This window comes from Lithobates pipiens, unplaced genomic scaffold, assembly GCF_037356315.1.
Source record: "Lithobates pipiens isolate NorthernLeopardFrog02 unplaced genomic scaffold, aLitPip1_a1.2 Scaffold_1, whole genome shotgun sequence".
NCBI lineage: Eukaryota > Metazoa > Chordata > Amphibia > Anura > Ranidae > Lithobates > Lithobates pipiens.
In genome coordinates this window covers 43,963,125-43,978,125 of record NW_027507685.1, presented here as the reverse complement: position 1 = coordinate 43,978,125, position 15,001 = coordinate 43,963,125, and the positions used below count along the sequence as shown (strand labels likewise).

The 15,001-nt window shown below is 42.5% G+C and overlaps 1 protein-coding gene across 1 annotated transcript in view; it reads left to right on the top strand.

Moving 5' to 3' along the window:
• Positions 1-15,001, top strand: part of LOC143993019 (pinopsin-like) — a 91,088-nt gene that overhangs the window by 45,011 nt on the left and 31,076 nt on the right. The window contains exon 2 of the mRNA XM_077490422.1: positions 14,029-14,357. Coding sequence (XP_077346548.1) covers positions 14,029-14,357 — 329 coding nt within the window. The remainder of the gene's footprint in view (positions 1-14,028; positions 14,358-15,001) is intronic.

The following is a 15,001-nucleotide window of genomic DNA, read 5'->3' as shown; positions in this document are numbered from 1 at the left end:
GCCGATAACGGCTCTGTTTACATCACATGATCAACTGTCATTGGCTGACAGCTGATCACGTGGTAAGGGGTCAGGATCAACCCCTTACTCTGACCTGTGATCCAGCGAGGCCTCTCGGGCACGGGAGGACATCAGTAGATGTACTCCCGGCAAAGCAGGTCCGCACTGTAGCCGACATTTGGCTATAACGCAGATCTGAAGTAGTTAAAATCAATGACTGCTTTCACATTGGGTCACTGGGCTGGCAGGGTGGTGAAAAAAACCCCCTCTCCATTGAAATTAAGGGAAAGCTCTTCAAAAGTGCTCAGTGTGAAAGGGGCCTTATATTCCAGTACTTTTTTTACAACAATACCTCAATCCATTCATATTTTTATATGAAATGCATCTATTTTAAATGTATGTTAGTGCAAATATCCACGTTTCATGCATACAAAACCTGTGGCATAGAAAAATATGTTTTAAAGGTTGCAGTGTCATCTGGACTAATGCAGGCCATACACAGTCGAATTTCGAACGAATTTTCTTTTCAAAATCAGAAAATTCGTTTTTTTTGTGATTTGTGATGTTGCTACAGAAAATAATTTTCTTGGCTGGGAATCTTCTTTTCTCTCCGTAAATTTTCTTTTATCTCCGTACATTTTCTTTTATCTCCGTACATTTTCTTTTCTTATTACGTTTCTCGCACGATTCTCCCATCATTGTTTAGAAAATCGTTTGTTTTTCTAAAAATTTCCAACATGTCCGATTCCTCAAATTTTATTTCTGCACGAAAATCGGCTGTTGCTGCAGCCCACTAATGGTGCGAAATTCATACGAAAATTCTTAGATACGATTTTCGAAAGAAAATTCTTTCGACATTCGAACCGTGTATGGCCGGCATTAGAGTTGCCACCTCATCCCTTTAAACCCGAACACCTATGAATTACACAGGTTCTGAGACTAATTTAGTGCAGATAAAGCACCAAGGGAGTTTAAATTACCACCTTAATCAGCCACAGAAGCTGTATAATTCATAAGTGTTCAGGTTTAAAGGGATGAGGCGGCAACTCTATCTGGACTTGAAAAGGAAAAAAAAAAAAAAAAATGATTATTCCAAGCACTATAATTTTGCCATCTGTGTTATTTTGGTGTCAGAAATGTTCCTCCCATGGCTGATATTTTCAGACTGAAGAAATTGTGGTAACTCAATCATCTTTCGACCCCTTTCAAACTGAGGCATTTTTCAGGCGCTTTTGGGCTGAAAATAGCGCCGGTGTAGCGCCTTAAAAAGTCTCAGTGTGAGAGCCGAGTGCTTTCACACTGAGGCGATACGCTGGAGGGACGATAAAAAAAAACCTCCTGCAAGCAGCATCTTGAAGGTGCGGTGTATACATTAAATGAATGGGCAGCACAGCTGAACCGCCAGCAAAGCATTTGCAGCTCGTTTTAACCCTTTTTTTGGCCACTAGCGGGGGCTAAAATCGCCTCACTAACAACCAAAAACCTCTGCAAAAATTGGAGGGAGTGAGGAGAGTGGAGTTTAGGGATTATGCTCCACTGTGTGGCCAGGCTATGTCTCTATCTAATACAGCAGGCTAGGCTGTACATTGAAATCACTTATACAGTACATAAATAGATTTTCTTCAAACAATCATATTTATATTCTAATTTAGTTCACTAAAAAGAGTTTTTCCTTGTCCCTGAATCAGAACCCTGGTTTAGCAAAACATATGGCTTGCCCATTGTCTCTTCTATCTTTTCCATGAAAACTTTATTTCCTGGTGCCTCCATGGCAGCATACCTGTGACAAGCTCCGCCTTGGCTCCTCCCTCGGGACCAGTGAATATTCTAAAAGAAAAGGATTAGTGCACTTCCAGCATTTTCCTTTTTTCCCCTCATAGTGGTCGAAGGCACCTTGCTGGGTTCAAGCCATTCCCAGGTGCAGTCCCTATTCTTGGACAGCTAAATGCACTGATAAGATAGAGAGTCCCTTCTGTGGGTCTTTTGGGACAGCAGTTGTCTCTTAACTGAGCTCCAAGTCCTGTTTTGTTGACCAATAAAATCTGTAGCAAATTTTTATGTGTTTTTTTTTGGTAATATTTTTTTTGCAGATGCATGCTTAATCCAAATAATGCATTTTACACTCTCTCCACCCCTCCAAAAAAATTTCATGCAGCTTAACTAGGCTGATATGCATGGCAAAAAAAAAGTGTGATTTTTGTCTAAAAGCTTCTGTCCTGGTGCCTTCACGGTAGTATATGCATGGATTGTGTGTATTCTGCCATGGATAGGAACCAGGAAAGAAAAATTACTGAGAGGTAAGTGTTCAATTTTTCATTTTTAGCACAGTGGTTCTCAGCCTCAATCCTCAAGTACCCCCGACAGATCATGTTTTGGGAATTTATCTTAGCTAAATAGTTGTCCAAAATACCAAGCCATTGACTGTGATTTAAAACACCTATGCAAAATGAAGGTAAACCTGCAAACATGACCAGTTGGGGAGTACTTGCGGACAGGGTTGAGAGCCACGCATTTAGAGCGCCGAGTTAAAATCTAGCTCAAAACAATCCTATACTAATAGTGGGCATTTGAGGGAAACCAATTGAGTGTTAGAATCCCTGCTTGTCTTTTTTAGGTTGGGCGTTGTGTCCCTTTGCTGAAAATTGGCTTCATTTCCTGTCACATAGCCAAACAGGAAGTGAGGGTAAAACCCTACCCATGTCTTTCCTTGGGGACACACAGGTCAGTCTGATTAGTGTCCCCATTAGGCAAATTGCACTCTAGCACTTTGTCGTGTACACCCCAAATTATTAGGTATTTTGGGGTTTATTAAAGGCAAATATACTCTGCAATACAAGTGTACTCGCTGTAAATCTGAGGGGGAAGCACTGGTGATTTTATCATCCAATCATGTAGAAGCAAAGATGCTTTTTTTTTTCCCCTTGTATGTCACCCCTCGGAGCTCCAGCAAGTGCACTTGTAGTGCAAAGGGGAGGAGGGGAAGAGAGAGTGTAAAATGCATTACTTGTATGATTGAGCATGCATCTGCAAATTATTAACAAAACACATAAACCATAAAAATTTGCTACAAATTTTATTGGTCAAAACAGGACTTGGAAAAGGGCAAGGAAAGCAAAAAACACATGTATTTTAAATTTGAGGCACAACATCTTGAGGAAGATTTTGCAAAATAATGCAGCACAAACAATTAAATCAAAGTGAAACTAACAACCTACAACACACATTGACATTAAAAATATTTCAGGCAAAAATATCCCCTCAAAAAATAAACAAAAGTAAAAAATACTTGCTCTAAAACGCATCTGTTTTGCAAAAGCATAACAAACAAAATGAAAAAACACACACCTTTTTTCAGGGCAAGGTAAAGAATGCTATCTGCAAGGGTTGTGTGCTAATGAGGCAATTGAAAACACATGCACAGTCCAGGAAACACACAAAATGCAAGTTCACCTAATGTAGAGACAGGACTTCATAGTGGGTACACCTGTTAAGGATGTCCATAAATTACTAACCCAAAAAACACACTCTCTGAGCATGCTCAGAAAAATCCAGGTGCTGTTTACACACAAAAAGCACAGGAAAAAAACAGTACCTTTAACCACTTCAATACAGGGCGCCTTCCTGCCCAGACCAGTTTTCAGCTTTCAGCGCTGTCGCAATTTGAATGACAGTTGTGCGGTCATGCTACACTATACCCAAATTAAATTTTTATCATTTTTTTCCCACAAATAGAGCTTTCTTTTGGTGGTATTTGATCACCTCTACGGTTTTTATTTTTTGCTAAACAAATAAAAAAATACCGAAAATTTTGAAAAAAAAGGTTTTTTGTTTCAGTTTCAAAACTTTGTAAATAAGTAAGTTTTCTCCTTCACTGATGGGGCTACACTGATGGGCACCGATGAGGTGGCACCAATGAAGTGGCACTGATGAGGTGGCATTGATGGACACTGATATGTGGCACTTATAGGTGGCAATGATAGGCAGCACTGATGGGAACTGATAGGCGGCACTGATAGGCAGCACTGATGGGCGACACGGATGGGCACTGATAGGTAGCACAAATTGGCACTGATAGCTGGCACAGATTGGCATGGATAGGCGGTACGGATGGGCATGGATAGGCGGCACAGATGGGCATAGATAGGCAGCACGAATGGGCACTGATAGGCGGCATTGTATTGTTTTATACTGTACTAATGCATGCCAATCAATGCCAAACAATAATGCATGCCAATCAGTGATGCCCATTGTGGGCACTGATTGGCATCCATTGTGGGCACTGACTGGAATCCCTGGTGGTCTAGGGTGGCATACCTTGTGCTGGGTATCCCTGGTGGTCAGGTGGCGTCCCTGGTGGTCCAGTGTGGGCATCCTCGGGGGGGGGGGCTGAGCTGATAATCGATCAGCACAGACCCCCCCCCCTGTCAGAAGAGCAGCTGACAGATGCGAGTGGGGAAAAGCCGATCACCGGCTCTTCCTATTTACTCTGTGATCATCCGTGATTGGACACGGCTGATCACATGGTAAAGAGTCTCCGTCGGAGACTCTTTACCAAGATCGTAGTTGCGGGGTGTCAGACTGACACCCCGCAACAACGATCGCTGCGATGCGCGCCCCCGGGGGCGCGCAGCGGCTCAAAATCCTGATCACGTCATATGACACCCGGTCAGGATTTTGAAACCACTTTGCCGCCGTGCTTTTGTTATAGGGCAGGCGGCAAGTGGTTAAAAATGCAAACTTGCTTAAAAGCTAGTAACTTGGGGGGGGGGGGGGGGGGCTTACTCTGCCTGTAAAGTGGTGCATCTGTAGCATGTATCCAAATGCTGCTTCAAAGATGTATCACTTTAGAGAAAATGTACAAATCTACATTGCAGCTGCAAGATTTTAACCCAAAACAAGAAATAGCCTGCCCCCCCCCCAATACATACAACACCATTTGGATCTGTTAAGGCTTAAAATGAGAACCCCCTCCCACGTGAAAAATACCACCCAAAACAAAAAAAAACATATTGTGCCCCTCCCACACACTAACAAACCCCTAGCCAAACACACAAGCCAGCCCATGAAAGGGGGATGGATGCTTGGGGGCAGGAGGGGCTCGGGCACCCCAATCGTCAACCACCTTGTTCCCATATTCAGGGGGACAAGGGCCTCTTTCACAAAACCCTAGGCTGGGGTTGTGGGGCTGCAGACAGGGGACTTTACAGAATGTGGAAAGCCCATTTAAACTAGTGGGTACAAGGTGCTTTGTGGGTGGTATTGGGCTGAGCCCAACATGCTCCAAAGCCAGCCAGCTATGTTGAGTGCATGTGGTCTTGTATGGTTCTTGTCCCTTTCCTAACTGGCCCTGTTGTATGTTCTGAAAAAGGACGTGGTTTGGATTGCTGAAGGCAGCTCATAGCCTTTGGAGAATATAGTGGAGTGTGGAGTTCCCCTTTAAAAGCAAAAGCTAACCCAAGGAAATCATATGCATTAGAGGGGGAAGGTTAAATGCCCTTTTAGGAGGAGCTAGAGGAAGGAGAGTCTTTTTACATCATTTTAACAAGGTGCATATCACATGTTGGCAACATAACATGCTAACATGACCTGTGTGAAAATCTCCTTAAAAAATACATAAAGGTGAACCAGTGTAAAAAAAAATTGTCAAGTTTAGAGGTGTGCCCGTTCAACCCATGCAATTGCATGTACGTTGCTTAACATTTACTAAGATTTTGGCTGCACAGTAAACAAACTCATGTGAAAGAGCACAAGAGCCGCATGCGAACTGCTTACTTTGATCTCATGCAGTTGTAAACGTACTTGCAGGCACAGCAGGCTTTCTATGAAAAATTTACTTTCTCATTCTATTTTGGGCATATTTGTTACTTGGGTGGTTGTTACTGAACTTCCTCACATCACCCCATAATATTGGCACCTCCATCTTCTGTCAATATTGAATTAGAGATGCTGTGCACTATGTCCATAGTGGCGCACAGATTGCATTCTCCCATGCGCTGAGATTGCTATAGTAAATGGGAGACTCGCACTCTGCTACGGGCGCACCATTTCTTAAATATGGAAATGTGCATTGCGCCTCTACTGATGGAGCACAGCTTTCGTAAATCACTCCCATTGTCTTTTGCCCTGCCAAAGAGAAATGTTGAAGCCTGGTACACACTACATTTTTATTTTTTTAGGGTTGTATGAAAAAAAAACTGACAGTCACAGTAATAACCATGCGACTTTAGACCAGTGATCTCCCGGGAACACTCCGATTAGCACTCTCTGCCATTGGCGCTGATTGGGAGTAGGTCGGGTAATGGTTTTTCAGCATGGACTTCCGGCTGAAGGTGGCTTCTCCAGAACACTCCGATCAGCTCTCTCTGCCATTGGCTGAGAACGCTGATCAGGATTCGTTGGCTGCTGGTTTTCTAGCATCCATGTCCGACAGAAGCCAGCCTGAACAACTGGCTTCTGTGGACAGGCTGACATTCACACGGGCAGAATGTCAGCCGGTAAGGATGAGCTCTGGCGTGTTTGCACACTCCACGTGCAGAGCCCGCCAGGAAGTCGGCACATTGCTGCACTAATCACAGGCAGTGAGACATTGCCCCGATGTGCGGCTGCAGAGATCAGGAAATGTCTCACTGCCTGTGATTAGCGCAGAGCTGCGCCGACTTCCTGATGGGCTCTGCATGTGGAGTGTGCAAACACGCCAGAGCTCATCCCTATCAGCTAGTATTTTTTTTTTGTACTCCAGCCATTCTGCCCCTGTGTATGGGGCTTAAGACTGGCCATAGATGGCCCCTGCTGACCCAATCGAAATTTCGATCTATGTGTGGCCACTCCTGCTCAACAAAAATCGATCTAACAATCAACTTCTTTTCAACAGGAATGTTGGAAATGCTGACCAATGTATTCGGACGGTGAAGGGTACCTGCTCTTTGTCTCAAGCAGGAAGGATTACTCTATCCACCTCACTTTTGTGGATGGGAGGGATCTGTTATATATATTTTTTTCACAATGAATAATCTATGGTCAACTTTACTCTGTGGTAAACCCTAGAAGGGCTAGGATTTATTTTTCTGCATTGCATTTTTTGGAACAGCTGTACAAGGAAGGATTTTTTTCCCCTGCTGTAGCAAATTGGATGGATACAGTGGGTATAGGATTGTGTATATGGGATTGTATAGTGTTGTTTTTTTTTTTTTTTGGTTGAACTAGATGGACTTGTATCTTTCTTCAACCTGGCTAACAATATAACAACTAATAAAGTTGGTTGTGGGCAGTTTTAAACCTGAACTAATTTGTGGGCTCTTGCTATCAGTACAAACCCTCTTGATTGAGGTGATCTGCTCCAAGGGACAGCAAAATTAAGGCATTGTTGAGACTGTTGCATGATAAAAGATAGTTTTAAAACTGCACTTATGTTAATGCAGACTGCTACATTTTTCTTAGTGTTTCTTAGAATTATAATGTATTTAAACAGAACACAGCCTAATCTTTACTGTGTGCTTTAAATTGAAACCAAGCTGTAATCTCAAAATCATTGCAAAGAAAAAATTGTGGTCAGCACGACACAGCCACAACCCATTTCTTCTTATCTAGTACATGGTTATGAACGGGCAGGTACCTGCATGTATTCATTCTGCAGCAACATGTACAGCACTACAGATTAACTGTAAGATCTAATGGTATCATGGGCAGGTTATAGGCAGAGCTGAAAAAAAAGAGACATTGGTCTGCTAAGCTTTGCCTGGCATTATAAAACAAAGATTAAAGATTAAGAGTAAAAAAATAAAATAAAATATCAGTCTAAAATGTATACATCTAAAAATAAAGTAAACAATATTGACTCAAAACCTTAAAATTTCTAGAAAAAACATGTCTTATGCCCCATACACACAGTCGGACATTCCGACCACAAAATCCGTTGGATTTTTTCAGACGGATTTTGGCCACAACTTGTCTTAAATACACATGGTTGCACAAAGTTGGCGGAAAATCCAATAGTTTCGGAACGAGGTGACATACAAAGCGTACAACAGAACTACGTAGAGGCCAGTAGCCAATAGCTTTTGTCTCCAAATTTTTTCTGAGCATGCGTGGCACTTTGTTCGTTGGAATTCTCTACACAATCAGAAAAAGTCCGATCGGATTTTGTTGTTGGAAAATTTTAGATCCAGCTCTCAAACTTTTTCAGTCGGAAATTCCAACAGAAAAAGTCCGATAGAGCCCACATACGATTGGATTTGCCGACAACATAATCCAATCGGACTTTTTCCATCGGAATTTCCAACTGTGTGTATGGGGCATAACTGGATTGCTGCGATGCAACCACATGTGACCCCCACCCACCACCTGCAACCATCCTTTAGAGAGAGATACAACGCATCACATAAAGATCACATACGATTAACACATATTGCAATAACCTATTTCACCATTGCAGTTACTGTAAAATGAAAAGCTATTGAAAACACACACCACTGCATGGGGCACAGATCAAATCTCCTGTGCCCAGTGCTGTATTCATAAGGGGGCAAAAGAGGAAATTGCCCTGGGCCCCCCTGCCAGAGGGGGCCCCAGACTTCCTTTATTTAAAAAAATGTAATATTTATAAAATTAGTTTTAATATTAAAAAAAAATAACAGCGTGTATGGGTGTCAGGATAGGGAACAATTAAGCCTGACTTTAGAGGCAAAGAAAGGGATGAAGGCATTACATTTCAATTTCTCATATTTTACTATCCAAGACGTTTGTTTTAACCACTTCAGCTCCGGATGGTTTTACCGCCTTCATGACCAGGTAATGTTTTGCTATTCGGCACTGTGCTGTTTTAACTGGTAGTTGTGCAGTCAGGCACCGTTGTATCCAAACAACATTTATATATTTTTTTCCACACAAATAGAGCTTCCTTTTGGTGGTATTTGATCACCACTGGGGTTTTTATTTTTGTGAAATAAAGGAAAAAACACCCCAAATTTTTACAAACTATAAAACATATCCAATAAAAAAATTAAATCGAATTTCTTTATACATTTTGGCCAAACTTTATTCTGCTACATATCTTTGGTAAAACAAATGTGTATATTGATTGGTTTGCCTGAAAATTATAGTGTCTACAAACTATGGTATATATATATATATATATATATATATATATATATATATATTATACACAATTAATGGTGGTGATCAGTGACAGTAATGGGACTGTGATAGTGCTCCAGGGAACTGACTAACTGCCACTGGCATCACCAGTAAAACTTTTACAGTGATCAGTGCTAATAATATATACTGTCACTGTACTAATGACACTGGCTGGGAAGGGATGGCATCTAGGGCAATCAAGGGGTTAAATGTATGTCCAACAATGTGTACTGTGTGTAATATGAGCTGCTTTTACTCTCTTTGTTTCTTATCCTTGTATCCTTGCTTTGCAGAAATGAGCAACAGAGAGATTGTTCCCTCTGTACAGAGCTGTGTGTCGATTGTCAACTGTGATTGGACATAGCCAATCAACTGGTCCTTTTTTTTTTTTTAAGCTCCAATTGCCAGTACTTCGTTTACAGTACAGCTGTCAACAGGGGAACCCCACTAACAGCTGAATGAGTCATTGGTTGTTAAGGATGCGGTGGCCTGGCTCCTTAACAACTATAATTTCCTGCTTTGTTTCTTTTGTATGTTTCAGCTGTCAGTGTCCTGATGACAGTTGAAAGAATGGAGCCTGAAAGTATTGTTTTTAGGTATCAGAGAATTTGCATAGGTACCGATTGCATGCAAATGCTTAGTATCGGCACAGATATCGGCATGGGTATCAGTGCAACCCTAGTACCAGTATGTCGCTTTACCTGCACGAGCCACCCATCTGCAGTACATTGAAGGGAGGTGGTCTGGAAGTGGTTAAATAAACAGAATTTATTGCCTTGTTTACGAGAGACAAGTGGATAGGAGAAGGGAAACTTAAAAAAATTATTACAAGGTGCCAGGCAACAGCCCCGACCCCATCATGTGGGAGTGAAGTTAATGACTAGCATTGATTTATTGCAGTGAGAAACATGAGAGGGAGGCTCACACCCCCACTTGACTCTGATTGAAGCCCCCAAAGGTCTAAATCCATCACTGATGTGCCCTATACAGGGGAGTCATACAATCTGTGCAAGCCTCTGGGACTTAGGTGACCATTTATACTAGATATTGTTCAGATGGGTGTGGAAATTCCCACCCACAGTCTTGTAGGCCTTGACACAGCTCTCTTCTTTCTACAGTATGTGTCAATACTCAGTGAAGCATTTTTTCTTGGCCAGTGGTTGAATTGAGGAGGGTCGCATATTGGTCATACGCTGGATTTTTTTGATAACTAACCCTTAAAGTGTACCTTCACTTTTGTTGAGAAAAAACCCAAAACTATTATGTGAACATTTCAGCGATTTTAACTCTCTTTGCAGTAGATTCTTACCTTTTTGTTGCTCTGAAGAAAAAGTTATTTGTTTCACCAAGTCTTTTGCAGACTGATTCTAAAGAGGAGTGACTGGTTCATTATAATCAGCTGGCGCACTCTGTGGTACATAGTACATAGTAGGTGAGGTTGAAAAAAGACAAAAGTCCATCAAGTCCAGCCTATGTGTGTGAATATATGTCAGTATTACATTGTATATCCCTGTATGTTGTGGTCGTTCAGGTGCTTAGCTAATCGTTTTTTGAAACTATCGTTCCTCCCCGCTGAAAGCACCGCCTGTGGAAGGAATTCCACATCCTTGCCGCTCTTGCAGTAAAGAACCCTCTACGCAGTTAAGGTTAAACTTCTTTTCTTATAATTTTAATGATTGGCCACATGTCTTATTAAACTCCCTTCCACTGAAAAGTTTGATCCCTATTGTGGGGTCACCAGTATGGTATTTGTAAATTGAAATCATATCCCCTCTGAAGTGTCTCTTCTCCCAGAGAGAATAAGTTCAGTGCTTGTAAACTTTCTTCATAACTAATATCTTCCAGTCCCTTTATTAGCTTTGTTGCTCTTCTTTGTACTCGCTCCATTTCTAGTACATCCTTTCTGAGGACTGGTGCCAAGAACTGTACAGCATACTCCAGGTGAGGCTGGAACAGAGTCTTGTAGAGCGGGAGAATTATCATTTTATCTCTGGAGTTACCGTATATACTCGAGTATAGGTCGATCCGAATATAAGCCGAGGCCCCCCACAAAAAAAATGGGAAAACTTATTGACTCGTGTATAAGCCGAGGGTGAGACATGCCTGTCCATCCCTGTGTGTCCATCCCTGTGTGTCCATCCCTGTGTGTCCGTCCATCCCTGTGTGTCCGTCCATCCCTGTGTGTCCGTCCATCCCTGTGTGTCCAGCCTACCTGTGTCCTGTGCCTCTTTGTCCTTCTGCAGCCTGTGTCCTTCTGCAGCGATCTGCATGTAAAAACAGCCAGGATCGCCGCACCTCTTCTCGTCTGTGACAGACGGCGGCCATTCCACTGTTCAAAAGCCGCGCCACTGTCTGTGATAGGCGGAACACTCAATTTCCCAGCAGTCAGTGTTCCGCCTATCACGGACATCCTCTCATCCTCGTCCGTAGTATGAGGATGAGCGGATGTCCGTGATAGGCGGACCACTGATTGCTGGGAAATTGAGTGTTCCGCCTATCACAGACAGGGAGGCGCGGCTTTTGAATAGTGGAATGGCCGCCGTCTGTCTGCACGACACGCTGATCGGGTAGACAGATGGCGGTGACTCGAGTATAAGCCGAGGGGGGCACTTTCAGCCTAAAAAAAGGGGCTGAAAATCTCGGCTTATACTCGAGTATATACGGTAATCCCCTTTTTAATGCATGCCAATATTCTGTTTACTTTGTTAGCAGCAGCTTGGCATTGCATGCCATTGCTGAGCCTATCTTCTACTAGGACCTCCATGTCCTCTTCCATCCTTGACTCCCCCAGAGGTTCTCCCCCCAGTGAGTAGATTGCATTCATATTTTTGCCACCCAAATGGATTATTTTACATTTTTACACATTAAACCTCATTTGCCATGTAGTTGCCCACCTCATTTGCCATGTAGTTGCCCACCCCATTAACATTGTTCAGATCTTCTTGCAAGGTTTCCTCATCCTGTGCAGAAGTTATTGCCCTGCTTAGCTTAGTATCATCCGCAAATACATAGATTGAACAGTTTACCCCATCCTCCAGGTCGTTTATGAACAAATTAAATAGGATTGGTCCCAGCACAGAACCCTGGGGGACCCCACTACCCACCCCTGACCATTCTGAGGACTCCCCATTTATCACCACCCTCTGAACTCACCATTGTAGCCAGTTTTCAATCCATGTACTCACCCTATGGTCCATGCCAACGGACCTTACTTTGTACAGTAAACGTTTATGGGGAACTGTGTCAAATGCTTTTGAAAAATCCAGATGCACCATGTCTACGGGCCTTCCTTTATCTAGATGGCAGCTCACCTCCTCATAGAATGTTAATAGATTGGTTTGGCAAGAACAATTCTTCATAAATCCCTGCTGATTACTGCTAATGATACCGTTTTCATTAGTAAAATCTTGTATATATTCCCTTAATCATCCCCTCCAAAAGCTTGCATACTATTGGTGTTAGGCTAACTGGTCTGTAATTCCCAGGGATGTAAATTGGTCATTTTTTTAAATATTGGGCTTTTCTCCAATCAGCTGATACCATACCAGTCAGTAGACTGTCAGTAAAAATTAGGAACAATGGTCTGGCAGTTGACTTGACTGAGTGTTCTCATGAGAAAAGCTGCAGGGTCTCCATCCCTTTATGCTGCGTACACACGACCAGACTTTTCAGCGGTCTATGTCCGATGGTCTTCCCGACGGACTTTCGGCAGAGGTTCGACGGACTTTCTGAATGAAACGGACTTGGCCACACATGACTGGTGTCCTATCAGATACTGTCCCCATCACATAGTGTCCGCCAAGAAGCCGAACATCTCCCAAGAAGAACGGCACCTGTGCACTGTGTCCAGGTTCAAGCCCCACCATCCAAGTGGACATAGAGTTAGAATATAAAAGAGCCGAGCGAAGTGAGGCTGTGCCCGAAGCATGGCGAGGGAACCGAGGGGCCCTGTTACTATGAGCAACCCTATGTCCACTTGGATGGTGGGGCTTCAACCTGGACTCAGTGCGCAGGCGCCGTTCTTCTTCGGAGATGTTCGGCTTCTCCTTGTCCCCCATACTGTGCAAGCTCTGCGCCTACGCAGTACGGCCCGGACACTATCCGATAGGCAGACACTTTGTGTCAGAACACCGAACTAAGTCCGTTCGAAAGTCCGTTAGTTTTGAACATGATAACGTAAATGGGACTAAACAAGGAAGTTCAATAGCCAGTAGCCAATAGCTGCCCTTACATTGTATTTGGTCCATCGGACTAGCATACAGGTATGATCGGTTTTCCCGATTTTTAGTCTGTCGGACTCGAGTCCGTCGGATAGATTTGAAACATGTTTTATTTCTAGGTCCGTCTGACTTTTGGGAAAAAAAGTCAGCGGGAGCCCACACACGATCAAATTATCCGACAGATTCCGGTCCGCCGGATCAAGTCTGCCGGAAAGTCCGATTGTGTGTACGCGGCATTAGAAGTATTTAAGTCTTGAGGAGTATCTCACTAAAACTGAAATTCTTATTGCGGGCCCCCCTAAAATGTAGCTTGTATCTTAGTGCAGACTTTCAGGAAAATCAGTGAGCCAATCACACAAACAGGAAATAATAGGTTGCCATATTGCAATAAATGTTACAGAATTCTACAGAAAATTACAGTAACCCACAGATTGAAAAGGAAAGGTCGTTTTTAACTACATTAAATGACAACATGACTTGTGTAGCAAATATATGTGCTATATTATGTTTTTTATTTGCGATATTTTGTTTCCACAAAAGTAGAGTTACACTTAAAGCAGAGTTGCCCTTAACTTACTATGTTTTAATTTTTTATTGTCTTTCTTATATAGTTTTGTGTAGAAATATGTTTTCATGAAAATCTACAACAATTCTAACCACATAATCTGTACTGCAGGTATTGTGTCCCTGGTTTCCCTGTCTATGTTATCCTACGAGCGATACCTAACAGTGCTAAAATGTCGAAAAGTTGATGCATCCAACTACAGAAAGGCTTGGCTATGTATCATTGGATCCTGGCTCTATTCTCTGTTATGGACAGTACCACCTCTTTTTGGCTGGAGCAGCTATGGCCTGGAAAGTTCGGGAACAACATGTTCAGTGGTATGGCACTCAAGGTCACAAAACAATGTATCATATATTGTGTGCCTCTTCCTGTTCTGTCTGGTCTTACCTCTGCTTGTTATGATATTTAGCTATGGACACATTGTGAAAGTCATTCGAGGGGTAAGTTCAATTTTATTTTCTTGGCTCCAATTATTAAATTCTATTATATGGACATGTTGGCCATAATGGGATTCATTTACTAAAAGTAAACAGGCTGTTCACATTACAATAGAAGTTGCACTTTGCAAGGTTATATTCCTTAGAGCTTAGTGAATGAGGTGAAGCTGTGCTGACTTCCATCATCTAATCATGTGGAAGCAAAAATGCAGTTTTTTTTTTATTTCCATTGCACGTGAGTGGGTATACTTTAAGATGGGAAACTTTACCACATTCATTAAAGTTTAAGAAAAGCCCAACTATAACTAGTCTTAAAAATATGCTCTTTCCCACCCTCATCATACCTATCCTGTCTACCCATTAATAAAAAAAAAGATCTGTGTACTTACCTAAATTGAAATCGCTCTTGCCTGGTCATGTGATCCTGTAGCTCTAGCTCCCCTGTGTCACCGAGCAGCTGCTGCAGGGTAGAGGAGGGAGCATCAGGAATGGCTGGGCCATGAAAACGTATGGGTGATATCTCCCAGAATTCACAGCTGTTGAGTGCACCTTACACAGGGGAGCCAGAGCTGCAGGATCACGTGAGCAGACTGGAGCAGATAAAAAATATGTAAGTACACAGATTTTTTTTTTTACATGGTAGATAG